At 36.1% G+C, this 16,946-nt stretch overlaps 1 protein-coding gene across 1 annotated transcript in view; it reads left to right on the top strand.

Annotated features, from left to right (window-relative positions):
* The window catches only part of MTPAP (mitochondrial poly(A) polymerase), a 30,665-nt gene extending 13,941 nt beyond the window's left edge, over positions 1 to 16,724 (top strand). Inside the window, exons 5-9 of the mRNA XM_034987204.1 lie at positions 2,003 to 2,214; positions 4,051 to 4,277; positions 14,139 to 14,231; positions 14,318 to 14,391; positions 15,978 to 16,724. Of these exons, the coding sequence (XP_034843095.1) occupies positions 2,003 to 2,214; positions 4,051 to 4,277; positions 14,139 to 14,231; positions 14,318 to 14,391; positions 15,978 to 16,340 (969 nt within the window). The 3' untranslated portion in view covers positions 16,341 to 16,724. The remainder of the gene's footprint in view (positions 1 to 2,002; positions 2,215 to 4,050; positions 4,278 to 14,138; positions 14,232 to 14,317; positions 14,392 to 15,977) is intronic.
* Positions 16,725 to 16,946: the final 222 nt, after the last annotated feature.

The following is a 16,946-nucleotide window of genomic DNA, read 5'->3' as shown; positions in this document are numbered from 1 at the left end:
CAGAGGTAACTACTGTGAATTGTTTAATGCGTTTTGTTCTGGACTTTTTCCTTTACATGTAGAAATTCTTTTTTATAACAAAAACCCCTTAATCTTTACAGATTATAATTTGATCTTTTTTTTTTTCTCCAGTTAATATTGTCATGGCAATTCAGTCTACTGCATCCTTTTCAGTGGCTGCAGAGCACCGAATGAATGTACCGTAATTTACTTAACCAGTCCTTTATTTGTTAGACAGGGTGGTGTATTTTCCCCCCTTCTTTATTGTCAACTGTATTAGTTAATACTCTTTGGTTGTTCACAGAACCAACTCAAACTAGCTTCATTGAACCCAGAGCCAGGAATGTGGATGAGTCTTAGGAAAGAACTAGACGTAGGAAGTGTACGTATCAAGAGCCCATGAAGTATTCGGTTTCTTTCCACTTAGTTGCTTTATTTTTCTTTCTCCCCTTCATTCCACTTTCTGCACCCCCACTGATTTTCTTTACATTTTTGTCCTTGTGATGTAGAATGTGCCTGCTCCAAAGCTTCTGAGATACATATTTCAGCCACATGGTTGACTCTGAACCTCAGTTCCAATTCCCAGAAGAGATCTCTGGATGAATATATGGTACAGTCGTCTAGTGCTTACGTCAGCTGCCATGCCTGGTCCACTCAGCTGGGAGTAAGGGGGTGGATTTCTATGATAAACATTGTTAGGGCCTAGGAATGGGTTCTGGAAAATGCGGTGGTTGCGGGTAGGTAGCCTTATTAAGCTAACTAGAATTCCCAAAGGGTGTATACCACACAAATAATGCTACAGTGAGTGAACAGCTTTGTAAATCGGCTCATCAATGCAAGTGTTTTTTTTAGGATAATTTCCTAGAATTTTAGTAGCTGGTCCAAGTATACATTTACAGTTTCAGTAGATACTGAAGTTGTCTACCAAATATGTCCTAGTTTACACTCCCACTGACAGTATATACATGTTTCCCTGCACCCATCGATAGTGATCCTGGCAGCCTTTTTGTCTTTGGCAGACTGATAAATGAAAAGTCCCAATGTTGTTTTAATTTCTTCTTTAGTTTCTAGAAAACAAGAGCATCTTCTATTGTATTTCTTAGCCATTTTTATTTCTTTTGTTATTTCTTATTCAAGTTTTTTTTGCCTGTTTTTAGAATTGGGTGAGTTTTTCTCCTTTTCATTTGTATAAACGCTTCATAAATTTGGGAAATTAGTCATTTATGTGACATATGTATTATTGTTTTACTTTTGTCTTTTATCTAGTAGTGAATATATGCTTTACCTTGAGATGGTTTCAATCATATTTCTCTTTTGTGTATTCTGGAATTTTGTGTCATGCTTAGAAAATCCTTCACTACTTGTAAAAACATTGTCTTCTAGTACTTTACTGATAAAACTCTTTGTGTGTAAATCTTTGATTTATGTTGAATTTACTTTGGTTTCAGAGCTAAAGTCAGGATCTAGTTTATTTTTTTCAATGACCACTTGACTCATTTGTTAAATAGTAATTTTACCCTGGTGATTTTGGGAGTCCATTATATTAAATTCCTATATATAGTTAAAGTCTGATTATACTCTGTTTTCTTCTATTGATTTGCCGTTTGATTTGATTTGTACATGTACTTCCCTATTCTAACTACTGTGGGCTTATAACGTCTATTAAAATGTAATGGCTAACTAGGAAAAGGCAGATGTATGGTCACTGAATTTATAGAGTCAGTGGTTCTACATGTAATACTTGTGATATATAATACATAGTGGCGTATAAGTTAATTATAAAAAGCTAGTGATTTTTTAGTTTAGTACTTTGGAGAAACAAAAGACAACTGGAGATTTTTTAAGTCTGTTGTTGGCTGTGATTTCATGAAGAACTTTTTGAGTGTGTGTTCCTTGTTTTTTGGTTTTTGTTGTGCCAAAATGACTTAGAGCGTCCTTCTAGAAAGTTTAAGAAATTCCTTCTTATAAAAAGCTCCCATTTACAAATGTTTTTATTACTCAGACCTCAGGAAATTTTCTGATGGAATTTCAAGTGAAAAATGTTCCTTCAGAAAGAATTGCAACTCAGAAGATCCTGTCTGTGATAGGAGAATGCCTTGACCACTTTGGCCCTGGTTGTGTGGGTGTACAAAAAATCTTAAATGCTCGGTGTCCTCTTGTGAGGTTCTCACACCAAGCCTCTGGATTTCAGTGTGATTTGACTACTAATAATAGGTATGATCTCTTAATTTTATCATCTTAAATGTGAATATTATAAGGTATTAACATAGTTTTTCTTGTACAGAAACAGTGGCTTTGGACTCTTATACATGCTTTAATAATAATAACTTTTAAAAATTTTGAACACTTAGATTTAAAAATTGGAAATATTTTCTCATACGTATCTTTTGATTTTTTTGGTCTTCATGAATAAAATGTTAGGATATTGTGTTTAAAGTGTTACCATACCTAAATAACATCATCTTCTGAGGAGAACTGTTTCATCATTCTTAACTTATGTAGCCTGATAACAACATGAAAGCACTGTAGTAGAACTTCTGTATGTAGTCTTCCAAGTATATTTAGAAAATAAAGTAGCACCTTGAGTTTGACCTCTGAATCGTCTCCAGATAGCGTCAACTTTGGGTCCTAAACCTGTATGATGTTTGCTTAGGTCAGAAAGTGGTGTACGCAGCTTCAGACTGCATAGTTTTTCCCTTTAGCATATTTTCATTTTATTATCCTAGCAACCTGCTTCCTTAAAAAAAAAAAAAATGGGGTGTGAATGACAGGTTCTTTTATACTTTGATTCCTTTTCTTGTGTTCTCAGGTGGGGAAACTTCTCAGTTGAGTTTATTTCATAACTCTAGTATTCTCATTGCATGCATTAGATTTCACTATATTATTTCTTAGATTAATAATCATTACTCAAAACAGATTTAGAAAATACATTCCAGAGCAGTTTTGCTTCAACTCGTGTTCACTAACAAGTCAGTGCTGAGTGCTTTGGGATTTCTCTCAAGTAGTTCAGAGTAAAAATAAATAAAAATACATAATATACTTCCTATCGTTATTACATTTTTCTTATAGTATGTAAAATAGAACAAAATGACATCTTTGTAGTAGTAGTATATTTATTGTCTTGTTGGGACAGGTTTTTAAAAATTTGTCTCACTGTCTGTCCTTCAGGTTTTTATAAACTCCTGCATTGTTTCTTTATATAAAATATCTTGCACTATTTGATATTTATTTTCAGCTTAATTTAGATTCATTTATATAAAACATTTAATCACCTTGAATTTCTAATTTGCCATTTCTTCTGTTCTCTTTAAACTCAGGAAGTAAATGCCATGATGAAACTTTATAGTTTGAAGTTGATACTGTTAATGGTTTTGTGCCCTCTGTCAGATCTTTGGGAAATTACAAGACATGTTTTGATCAGTAGGAGCTTAATTTTAAAATATTTCTGATTAATAATTTTTTGCATTATAAAATTATAACTAGAAAACTTACTGAAAATAGGTTCTGAAGTTTGATTTCTTTAAAAGGTATTTTATCTTCATGGGTTTTGGTTTTTATAAATGTTAGACTTATGTAATTTTGGCTGAATTTTAAGATATAGATACTCTCTTGATAAAATAAGTAGAATATTTTCCTTGCTTGCCAAAGGACTAGATAACTAAGGTGTGAACGTGAGGTGTAGAGCCTCTCATTTACAAATGTGTCAGTGTCTTTATCGATAGTTACTGAAGAGCACATATATATTGTGTTTCCCTTATTAAGTCATGTTTAGGAACTTTGATTTAAAAAATCTAAGTTTTACAACTACATAATAACTGTCAACATTTAAAAGAATGTTTTAATGTTAATGAATGTATTTGATATTCAACCATTCACATTAAATATTATATTGCAAATACATAATGCTTTTGATTATCTGATCATGGTGTTCTGAATATGCTTAGACATAGTAAGATATTTATGTATGTTCCCAGGTATGTATTTTACTCTACTCTGGAGCCATAATTTGGGGGTTTGAAAATTCTTTTTTTTTTTTTTTTTCTTTTGAAGGATTGCCTTGAAAAGTTCTGAACTCCTTTATATATATGGTACTCTGGACTCAAGAGTGAGAGCCTTGGTGTTCAGTATTCGATGCTGGGCTCGAGCACATTCGTTAACGAGTAGTATTCCTGGCTCTTGGATTACAAATTTCTCTCTTACAATGATGGTAATCTTTTTTCTCCAGAGGAGATCACCCCCTATTCTTCCAACACTTGACTACCTAAAAACTCTAGCAGGTAAGACTGGAAGCAGTCTATTTTCTCTTTCTGACATTTTAAATGAATATAATTACCATGTATTGTCAAAGACATGTGTGTTTGTTTATTAGTCATAAAATTTGTCTTCTGTATTTTTTTAAAGTTTTGTGAATCTAAAATTTAAGTGTTTTTTATTTTTTTTAATGCCCACTAGGGGTCATGAGAGCAGATGATTTGCAATGCTGAGGCCTTTAGAGTTCTGTCCTATTTGTGTCAGTTGGCAAGGTTGTTTACAGCTATCATGAGACATTTGGAGCCTCTCTCTTAGTTGACCGAGCCTGGAATGACCTTGGGGAAAGAAAAAACATCCCAGATAGAGCTCTTTTGAGTGGATCACAGGTTCAGTGATGGCTTTCCAAATCTGAATTTATTTCCAGATTTTTTTTTTAAAGATGCTGAAAACTGTTTTATAATGCTTTAAAGATCCTAAATGTGTTTTTTAGTTAAAAGTTTACAAGCAATCTTAGGTGAATTATTTTAAAATCAGTATATTATTTAATTAATGTCATAAATGAATTGACATTTTGGTAGACTGCTGTAGGAGATACTAAAGTATTAACAGTTCTAAATTCTAAAAAGAAGGTAAATAAGGGATACGCTCAAAATGTAGACACTGTATCTTCTATCCATCCTGTGTACTGCTGCCAAATAATACTTCTAAAGTAGATCTCTGAATCTTCCCAGTTTAAAATAACCTTAAAGGGGATTTTATGCCCTATGGAATAAATCTCCGCTTACTTAGCTTGGTATTGAAGATCTTTTTTTTTTTTTTTTTTAAGATTTTATTTATTTATTTGACAGAGAGAGACACAGCGAGAGAGAGAGCACAAGCAGGGGGAGTGGGAGAGGGAGAAGCAGGCTTCCCGCCGAGCAGGGAGCCCGATGCGGGGCTCGATCCCAGGACCCTGGGACCATGACCTGAGCCAAAGGCAGACGCTTAACCACTGAGCCACCCAGGCGCCCCGGTATTGAAGATCTTCACTTATGTAGCCATACCTGACTTCCCATCCTTTTCTCATGCGTTCCCACATTGCGCTCAGTACCGTGATACCCCTCATCACATTCCGTCTTAGCTCTTTTGTTCACACTATTGGTTTTTCTGCCTGGACTGTGACTTCTCTCAATTCTCTCTTCTGTGCCACCTTCTCTCATTATCCAAATTAGAAGTAATCCCTTCCTGTGAACACTGTTAAGTACTAGTATAGCTTGAAACTAAGCTTTAAAAAAGCTCTGTGTGATAGGATAATGGAGAGTAGGAAGTTTTCAGAAGGTAGGGTAGTGGTCATGTATCTCGGTTGCAGTGAAGGGGCAACATCCATGGCTGTGCTCATTCATTGTTTGGTGTCATTCATTCACTGAATATTTATTGGTTGCTCATTCTACATTGGGTGTTATTTTTGGTGCAGTGAGGAGATATGGATGATATTCTTAGGTAACTCACATTCTGGTAGAGGCCTAAGACAGACCCACATACAGACAGACAGAAAATGTGGGTATTTCCTCACAATAAACAACCTGTAAATAGCATTTCCTGTTCAACCTTTGCTGTGTGTGCTGGTGCTTAAGACTGCCCTCACAGAGACCGTTTTGGGGAAAAATCATGAACTTTTGGAGTTTAGAAGCTAAGGAAAGCAGAAGCTATAAAAAGGAGGAAGAATGAAGACAAGTTGATGTTGGCGGCAAACTATTCCTGACATCTTGTTGCTGTTTTCCAGTCTCACGCACACTGCCACTCCTGCCAGATTTGGGCCCTTGACATTCCCTTCTTGGGAGCATCTATACTACTTTCTCTCCTTACCTCCATTTGTTTCCCACCAGTCTATTTGTAACTAGCGATTGTCAAAATTTCATATCTCATTATATTATTCTCTATTGAAATCCTTCAGTAACCTCCTAGAATCTTTTTAAAATAATTTCTGCTAATTATTTTATTTTATTTTATTTTATTTTTTTTTAAGATTTTATTTATTCACTTGACAGAGAGAGAGACAGCGAGAGCAGGAACACAAGCAGGGGGAGTGGGAGAGGGAGAAGCAGGCTTCCTGCCGAGCAGGGAGCCCGATGTGGGACTCGATCCCAGGACCCTGGGATCATGATCTGAGCTGAAGGCAGACGCTTAACGACTGAGCCACCCAGGCACCCCCCTCTGCTAATTATTTTAGAAAAAGAATGTGATTGATGGACAAACTTAAAATGACATGTTGAGTTTTTATTTCAAATCTATTTTTTAAAACAATTTAACTTTATTCACATCTGATGGCATCAAAACAGACACAACTAGTTTTGGAATTCTTTAATTTTATATTTTAAAATACCAAATTGGTTGTTTACGATATTTTTTCATTAGCTTAAGAGAAATTTTCAGGTTGTTTTTTGCAGTTACTTCGCTACACATAGCACATTGTGGGTGTGAATTGCCAATAAATGAAAAAGCAAATTTGATAGCATTATCTTTGATTTTTGAAGTTCTGACAATACCTTGAATTTCTTATAAAAGAATTTTTCATAAATGAATTTATATTAAGGATGTGGTGAAGATTATTTTAAGAATTTATCAAAATATTTTTTTTCTGTTCATTTAGGTATTTTTCAAATTCCATGTTTTTTATACTTCTGATTTTAACCAGTGGTTCCACATTGGTATATATTCAACAGGATCTGACTAAGAATAAAAACAGTGTTAAACTTGGAAACAGTAAAACCATCTTGGGTGCTCTATGGTTGATTGGCTGAGTTAAGTCTTGCGTACAATCATTTTGTTCTTCTAAGTTGTACCTCTCCCTTGATATTCAGATAGAGGCTCTCAATTTGTCTTTTTTAAAAAAGAAAAATATTTACTCGCTTGCTTGCTTGCTTGCTTATTAATAGAAGGTGGCATGGATTTCTGGAACACCTTCTAGCACTTCTAGGGCTTTATAAACCTGGTTGGAACCTAGAATAAATCCAAACATTATAGAGTTGTATTTAGGGTCTCTTTGATCTTCCTTTTCCTCGTCTTCGCTTACATTCACTTCTGTGTGCAAATCTGGAGGCTCAGCATTTTGCTGATCCTCAAATATTTTGTTCTTGTTTACATCTTGGTCTTTGCCTGAAATTGCCTTCTTCTCACTACCTCCTCTTCTCCCATGGAGGGAAGCTCTTCAGGGTTATGCCAGGGAAGAGAAGACAAACCCAGTCCAAGATCCCATTTGTTAGGTCATTCCTGGCTGGCTCCCTCCTGCCTTCCTCCTGGGAGGTGGCACTCTGTTGGCCTCCACGCACCTGGTACACACGTGTGTTGGAATGGCTGTCACGTTGCCGACTTGTTTTCCCTGCCTGTGTTGGCCAAGCCTTTCTAGGGCAGGCGGCCTTTGACTCATTTCTGCATCTTCTGTTCCTGGCATAGTATTGGGTCCATAGGAGAAGTTCAGTAAATAGATTTCAGAGGATTGGCTGAACGTTTTACAGTTGAAAGCCTTTTGTACTGAGCATGATGGCAACTTTCGTAATTTGGTTACTCTTGAATTTCTGTTTCTTTATGTTTTCTTATAATCTCTGCTCCTTTCCCCACTGTGTCTCTTATTGTGTGTTCTCTCCTGTTTTGGCTTTGCCACCTTTGTTACATTTACTTCTGCGCTTGGTGCTTTCTGTGGCATTTTCCTTTCATAAACAGTTGTTTGATTACAGCTTTTTGTTTAGGATCCCTGTGCTTCCTTCCTGTGATGAATTAAAGGTTTGAGGAAGAAATGACTGGGTGTAGTATCTTTGGCAGTGTTGATGCATAAACCCCAGAATGGAAGAGAATTTTAATTGTGACACAGTAACAATTTATTGGGTGCTAACTCAGTGCCAGGCATGGGCTAGAAAGTCTTATACACCATTTCATTCAGTCCTCCCAGCAAATCTTATGAGGCACATTTACTGTTTTTATTTTATAGGTGAGAAAACGTTGAGAGGTTTTCCAAATTTCTTAAGGTAACTGAAATATAATACACCTAGAAGTACATGTGTGTATATGTATATTTTCACAAACGGAACACACCCATGGAAACACCACCCTGACTGAATGAATACCGCAGAAGCACTAGCTGTCTTCCCTTCGGGTCCCTCCACGCCCTTCCCACCCCCCCTTTCAACAGCATGGATTCATTTTACCTGTTTATGTCTCATACAGTGTGTATTGTTTTGCGTCTGGTTTCTTCCCTCTCAACATTATGTTTAGAAGATTCATTCCTACTGTTCGTGTATTTGTGGACCACTCATTTTCATTGTGGCACAGTACTATTTTCCATGAACATACCAAAAAAGATTTTTACTTCTACTTTTGATGGGCATGTAAATGATTTGTAGTTTGGGACCATTACACGTAATAGCTAATATCATTCTAGCATATTTCTTTTGGTGAGCACAGGCACTCCTATCTGTCAAGTATAAACTAGGAATAGAATTTCTGAGTCTTGGGATTTGGGTATATTCAGCTTCAGTAGACACTGCCAAACAGTTTTCCAAAGTGTAAACTCCCACAGGCATTATGGACAAGTTCTAATTGCTCTATATCTTTGCCAACACGTGGTATTATCAATTTTTTTTATGGTAGCTGTTCTAAATGTATGGGTAGTGGCATCATGGCATGTTCTGGTTTTCTTTTCCCTAATGACTAATGAAGTTGAGCACTTTTTCATATCTGCATCAGTCATTTGGGTAATTCTTGTGATGTTTCTTTAAGTCTTTTGCCTATTTTTCTCTTGGCCTGTCTTTTTCAGATTCATTTGTAGGAATTTCTATATTCCACATGAGTCCTTTGTCACATGTTATGGATTTATGTGTATATCTTTATATCTCAAATAAATACATACTGTGGTTCCCTTTTCACTCTCTTAATGGTGTTTGGTGAAAAGAACTGATTTTTAAAGTTCAGTTCTATCAAAGTACAGAGGCACATAGTAGGTAAAGAGTAAAATATTCTACAAACTTGGTAACGGTAACTCACACTCTGAGCCTGTGCCTTCTGTTCCTTTTGCCTTGCTCTGTAGGCAACCACTTCTAACTCTTTTAGCTGATCTGTTTGCCGTTATAAAATATATTTTCAGAATAAATTGTCTTAATTTCTGTATTTATCTGGGGAGTGTAATAGGCATATACAACATTATATTTTATGTATAGAGCGTGATGATTCAGTATTTGTATATGTTGCAAAATGATGACCATGTTTCTTGATTTTTAGTTTTAGACATTATGTATGACTTCCCTTTATGGAAGAAGAGGAGTTACCTTTTATCCTCACCATACATATATCTCTTACACCCCTCATATTCTGAATATGGCTATGGCTTAATTTTGCTACGTGCTCTTTATACTGTTATGACTGTATAAATCCTATTCCTTTCTAATCCATGGAGTAAACTAAAATTAATTTCCTTTCCTGCCCAACTTTTTCTACTCTTTGGAGTTTATAGTTTTTAATACTACTTATTTTCTTGCTTGCTTAGTTTTTTATGTACTTAATGTTACTTGAATCTCCAGCTTGCTACTAGTTGTCTAAATCTTTTGTCAAAACAGTCAGTCACCAAATACTCTATTAATTAATTCTTATTATGTAGCCTCTGTTTTTCTAAATATTTTTTTTTCATTTTATTTAATTTTTCATTTTAAGTTTATTGTCATGTTAGAGGCCTTCTTCAGGTATCTGATAGTCTTTGATTTTCTGGTCATGTTTGAGTTAGGAACTAAAAAGTTCATTTGAATCTCTGAGCTTAGGTGGGGTTTGTTGACTGTGAGCTTTATTGTAGGGTAATGTAGCTGGACTGTTTTATTGGTGGGCACTTTTTATGTCACTATCTCTAGGTCATTCTTCTTGAGCTATTCAGATTCCCCAGTAATGACTCTTTTAATATTTTTCTGGAAGTAAAGACCCCGTTACTAGCATGCTGTCGCTTTGACATTTACTATGCTTTTGTTCACTTACTGTTGCTTTTAGAACAATTTTCCTACCCTCAGCTGTGTCTCCTATCTTCTGTGTAGCTATACTTTCTTTTACCCTCTCCAAAGTAAGCCTAAGGTTTCTGTCAGGGAAAAAGAGATCTGGGGGAATCTAACTGCTTCTTCAACCATCAGGCTTCCAGTCTTGGTGCTTCCAGTTAGACCTGGTGCTTGCAGTTCCTGAGTTGTTGGGAGCTCTGCCCTGTAGATGGGTTTATTCTTGGCTTTCTTTACTGCTAGTTTAGGAGTCAGTCTTTTCAGATCTCCTGAATCTTAGCTACTTGTCCATCTGTTCTTCAACTGAAAAATTTTTGTTGTTCTTATTTCTTCTGTTCTCCATCTTTAAGATTTTATGTCATTTTACTGTCATTTCATTGGTGGTTTGGGAGGGGGTGAAGGTAGGTGGTTGTGTTCATTTCATCATCTTTACCCCATAGCATGTGCTCTTAATCAGTATATAGGCTCCGTCCTGGAGAGGCTGAAGTGTTATTGGAGCATATGGCATGGTGGGAGAAGCAGGTAGAACTTTACCCTGTTGATGAGCGTAAGTGATTAATAGGGAACAATCTGTATTATAGATGTGTATATGTGGAGAATATTATCTGAGTCACATTCTGGAGTTGAGTGAGCTATGAGGCAATAAATAAAGCTCCTTTGAAACGTGGATATAACCATAACACTTACATTTTTCACAAGGTTAGATCCAAGTACTTGAGAGGCAGTTGCTTGGATGTGCATTTCAGAAAGCATTCTGGCTGGGGTGGGTTAGAAGGAAACAAAATGGCGATGTGTCTAAGTGTATAGCACCCCCCCCCTCGTATTAAACAGTCTGCATTAATTAGTACAGCAGAGATCTGTAATCTCAGTTGGCTTTTCTGTTTGCTTCTCCCATTTAATTACTATTGATCCATGGCATACTGGATAGTTATAATAGAAGCTGAATATAGTTATATGATTTTTAGCTATTCAAGTTTTGTTCCAGTAAGCTCCTCTTATAAAAATGGGACATCATAAAAGATTTGTTATCAAAGAAAAAAATAGTAAGCCTTCATATGAACTTTATTCCTGTTATGCCCCTTACATATGTGCCTATCAACTTCAAGTGACTTACTAGACATATATGTAGCTGGCACAGTGTAGATTTTGTTCTTTTGACCAGAAAGATTAACCTAAATAATTATACAGCCCATAGACATGATTATCTGTACTGCAGCCCCTGAGTAATCTATTAAGAATGCCAATAGTGATCTCTGTGACTAATTATGAATTACTCTAGCGTGGCTATCAGTTCCCTGGAAAAATGTGGGTAAGTTATCAATCTGGCTGTGTCTGTGAGAACATTACTCAGTGAATTTCATTTGTCGTGTGTACTCTGCTGAAAAAGAGTAATGGATGTACCAATCATGAGGCTCTGAGGTTTCCAAAGGAAGCAAGGAAATCAAATTTAGTAAATATATAACCTTACTTTTTCATAGTTTCTAAGTTCACTTAAGGTGAAGGTGAAGGAATGTGTTCTCAAGCTCCAGTATGAGTTAATTAAGGTGCTTACCTGGCTCTCTTCCTCGCGACTGAGAGTTTGTGTTTACTTACAAATTTTTGTCATGGTTTCATAACAATACTTTTAAGAAAAGAGTGCCGCAGGTTTAAACTGATAGCAATAGGGTTCATATGTCTGAATAGGTTGAGAATCATTTTTCTATTGCAGCACTATCCAGTAGAACTTTCTATGATGATAGAAGTGTTCTATATCCATATTATACATAGTAGGGTAGGCACTGGTCACTTGTGGCTGTTAGGCACTTGAAGTATGATTAGTGTGGTCGAGGAACTGAATTTTTTATTTTAATAGCCCCATGTGGTGGTGGTTATTATATTGGACGGTGTGGATGTTGTCTGGGTGTTATAGTAGACAAATGGGGGAGAGAAGATAGGAGGGGAAGGACTTGACAGCCAAGCTGCTAGGTTTGAATGCCTTAGGGATTTTGAAGAAACAAAGATGGCCCTATCTTAAATCAGAGGATACTTTTTTTTTTCCTTCAAGTTTTAATACTTCTGTAACAACTTTTAGTCAAGAGCAGCAGTCACAGAGACAGCCTCAGGTTTTCATTATTCTGCAGTTCTAGAAATATTTTAACGTGGATCTCAAATTTCTATGGTAGTAATGCTTTAATTGGAAATAAGTTCCTGAAAAAAGACACAGCAGCTAAAAGAACATCAATATATGTGACTGGCACTGTGTCACAAGAAATATAACTGTTGACAATTTGAAAGAGTAACACGTGTCTGGGTCTCCTAAAAAATAGATCTAAGTGTGGAGTGCCTCAGTGGCTCAGTCGGTTAAGCGTCTCACTTCAGCTCAGGTCATGATCTCAGGGTCCTGAGATTGAGCAGTGTCAGGCTCCATGGTCAGAAATCAAGGTTGTCCCTCTTCCCTTCCCCTTACTCCTGCACACGCTGTCTCACGCTCTTTCTCTCTCCCTCTCTCAAATTAAATAAGATCTTAAAAAAAAAAAAAATAGATCTAAGTGTAACTGGGTATAAGTTCTTCGGGGTACTAGAAGTTATATAATAGAGGACATAAAATTTGCTATTAAAATTAATATGTGGGGTGCCTGGGTGGCTCAGTTGCTTAAGCATCCGACTCTTGGTTTCCACTCAGGTCATGATCTCAGGGTCCTGGGATTGAGCCCCACATCAGGCTGTACTCAACACAGAGTCCGCTTCCCCTCTCCCTCTGCCTCTCACCATGCGCATGTTCTTTCTCTCCCTCTCTAAGTAAATCTTTTAAAAAATACATAAAATTAATATGTTAGGATCTGGAGTAATTTTTGAGAAATTATATTAGTAACCCAGATCTTAACAAAAAATACAAAAACCACAAAAAAAGGGAGACAAAAATTTGAAGGACCCTTATTTATCTCTTTCTGATTTCTGTATTTAATCCCCCTGCTGGGGATTGTAACATTCAAAATGTAATTGATCATTCGGATTACTGGTTATGTGCCTGCTGTATGCTAGACACTTGTGGCTAGACTGATGTGGAGAGGGGGAGTAGTGAATGGGACATTTGTAATCCCAGGCTGGGGTAGGGGAGTGGGCAGCATGCATACACAATCACAAGGAAGTCAGATAAGTGCTCATGGAGTGTGAAATAACTAACGGAGGATGGCCAACTTGGAGTTAGGAAATGCTTTCAGATGAATTGGCTGTTAATTTGATTTTCGAGGAGTGAGAATTTGTCTGCTTATTGTACAGTGGAAGGTAGATTAGCATGGGTTTTCATGCTGGCTGTGTATTTATCGTGAGGGGAATGATTCCTTCTGAAGATACAAATACTATTAGAAAAGGTGAATGCTTAAGTCCAGGGTGCCGTTTACTTTGTGGTAGTGAATTCTAGTTGCTAGAGTACTGCATTTTAGAAATTACCAGAAATTCTTCAAAACTCTTAGAGCATTCAGTTTGTGTCGTGGATGGCTTGTTGCAAATATATGCATGACAGGGTGATAAGGATGGAAATGGAGAGGAAATTAAGTATTTTGATCAAGGATACTGCCAAGATTTGAATTGGTGAAAGATGGGAACCATCTACATTTTCATTTATAACTGAAAAACTGATGACTTCAAAAGATTAAGAATTGTTGGGTTTTTGATAGATGATTTTAGTATGCTAAAAAAAATGTAACGCTAATTTTGCTCTACTGTAATTAGTCTCAAATCTTTTTGGTAAGGAGTTTTAAATCCTATTAACTGTAAATATCTATAACACTGACTAATAATAGGACACATTAGTCTGTAACTTTGATTTAGTTAATTATAGATTCCTTTTCTGAAGTAGGCAATATCTTTGAAATGTGAAATATTTTCCATTTCTGTTTTTTGAAGATGCAGAAGATAAATGTATAATAGAAGGCCACAACTGTACATTTATTCGTGACTTGAATAGAATTAAACCTTCAGGAAACACAGAAACACTAGGTAGGTGTTTTTTTTTTTCCCTTTGTTCGTTTGTTTTTAATTGAAACAGGCCTTCCTCTTATTTTCCTTGTTTTATTTTCTTGCAGAATCACTACTGAAAGAATTTTTTGAATATTTTGGCAATTTCGCTTTCAATAAAAATTCCATAAATATTCGACAGGTAAATAATATTTGATGACAAAGTATCTAGTCTTCTGCTATATTAGTATTTAGTTTTCAGAGCATTTTTAACATGTTAGTGTATTTCAACTCCACAGTAATAGATACTAATAAGGAAATTGATGCCTAGAGGAGCTGCATATCAGATCATTCATCTAGTTATTTGGAAGAGCAGAAGACAACTCTTTCAGCATCTAATACAGCATCCTTCAAAATGTGGACTCTTCTGAAAATTTTTCTGGAAAACATAATTTTATATACAGTTCTTGTTAAACTGCTTTTGTGTTCATGGAAGAAGTAGGATACACAGCCCTATAGATTTTAGTAATTCTCTCAATTTGAGCTCTAAATTTGTTTAGGCAAATGAATTTATGATTTTGGTTCATATGAGTAGCTGGAATAATAGACATTAAAAAAAAAAAAAAGCAAATCCAGAGCAGAATTCTAGGCAAAATTTGTGACCAAGTGGGGGATACTTGAGATAGCTCTCTGTTTGGGTCTATTCTGCTTAGCATTTGGGTACTTGGTTACAACCGTTGTAAGATTGGCTACATAAAACACGTAATCAGATACTCTTTTTTGTTGTTTTATTCAACTCTTCCTTTTTTCATCCTTGCCTCTTAATCCTGTTCATGGAGATTTTGTTTAACAACAACAACAACAAAGTGTGGGGAAGGGAGAAGGAGGGGACACAGAGCCCTGGGATGCAAGCTAATATGGCATTAGATTCCATATGAGAAGAAGGTCACTGATCACATGAAGTTCTTTATCCTTTCTGTCCTCTTAGCCTAGACGTCAGAGTTGCTGGACAGGCAGGACCCTTGCTGGGCAGGGCATGACAGAAGTTAGGGAATAAAGAGGTGCTGCTCATACTGGCGAATCTTGGACATTTGTTTTGTTAATATTTTAGTAATACATGTGATATGGTCATATAAATCACAACTTTAGCTTTTCTTTTTATTTCTATGAGACGTGGTCTTACCTGTCAGGGCCTTATGTAAGTTGGATCTTTAGGAATGTAATAGGAAACTTTCAGTGTTTTAAAATGAATAATGAATAATCCTTTGTTCCTTCTCTTCCTTTCTGACTTTATTCTTGGGAAACATTAATTACTGTATTTAATTTAAGGATTCTAATTTTGTGTGCTTCTATTATGTTTTTAGCAAGTCTCAAAAATAAGTGTGTCTTCATTTTATTTTCTGCTATTTTTCGTTTTTTTTCCCTTCCTTGCTTTATCTTCTTAGGTCAAAGTTGATACTTTAAAAATACTTCTGTTGATTGACTTAGCCTAGATACCTCTCATCTGAGCATCATCATCCGTAGCTCATAAACCTAATTTATTTTTCTCTAAAGAATAATCACAGAACTACAGTGGTAAAAAAATCAGCCAGAAGTACACACACACACACACACACACACACATAAGTACATAATATGCATACATACCCAATTCTCTTAGGAAAGCAGTTCTTTACTCTGTAAATGCTGGGATTTGCCCTGTTTTTGACATTTCGTTAAACTATATCATTCCTATAGCTGAGCCTTTCATATATTTATACATTTTTTCTTCCTTACAATCATCTATAGGGAAGGGAACAGAACAAACCAGAGTCTTCTCCATTGCACATTCAGAATCCTTTTGAAACGTCTCTCAACATCAGCAAAAACGTAAATCAAAGCCAACTACAAAAATTTGTAGATCTGGCCCGAGAAAGTGCCTGGATTTTAAGTCAGGAAGATAAAGACCGCCCTTCCCCATCAAGTAATCAGCCCTGGGGGCTGGCAACGCTGCTGCAGCCTTCAGTGCTAAGCAGTGTGTCTCTTGCCAAGAAGAAAAGGAAGAAGCCTGCAAGTGAGCGAATTAAAAATTTGCTGGAATCCATAAAAAGTAGCAGTCCAGAAAATGACACACACACCAATGGGAAGAGAACAGTTAGTACTCAGGCTTAGTGGCTATTCCTTTGCTTGAAGAACTGGTTTTCCCTGAGAACATTGCTCTTTCGACTGCCTGGAAGAACTGGTCTGAAACTCTCACAGGTACCCACTGGCATGGGGTATCTGTTTTCATGATCTTCTCACTGGGCCTCTTTCTGGTCTGAAGTTCTGGGATGTGTTCAGTGTGATAAGCCTCAGATCCACTGCCACAAGGAATAGGTGACAGAGGATTGGAATGTACTTTAAATAAACTATACAAAGCAAGTGGTAAAAATCAGTTTTAGAGTCAAGCCATTATTGATATCTACATGAGGCCCTGGGTGGAAATTGTTTAAAGGAACTTCTGGGTATGTACACACGTAGTCAGTGAATACAATAAACCTTCAGAATTTGCTAGTACTCTTAGTATGTATTTTTTGTATTCTTCAAGCAAAGTACTCTTATTCACATATAAATTAAAACAGGTTTTCCTGTTTTATTTCATATATAAATTAAAACAGATTTGCAAAAACGTTAATGTTTTTAAAAGATAGGAATGCAGACACTTCATTCACCACATTCTAGTATTCTAAGCCAGATATATAAAAATATTGGTACATTGTATTCTAGAATGCTAGGTAC

Source organism: Mirounga leonina, unplaced genomic scaffold (assembly GCF_011800145.1).
Source record: "Mirounga leonina isolate KUSES-001 unplaced genomic scaffold, KU_Mleo_1.0 Mir_413, whole genome shotgun sequence".
Lineage (NCBI taxonomy): Eukaryota > Metazoa > Chordata > Mammalia > Carnivora > Phocidae > Mirounga > Mirounga leonina.
The sequence above is the reverse complement of the archived record's forward strand: the minus strand, read 5'-3'. Positions and strand labels throughout refer to the sequence as shown.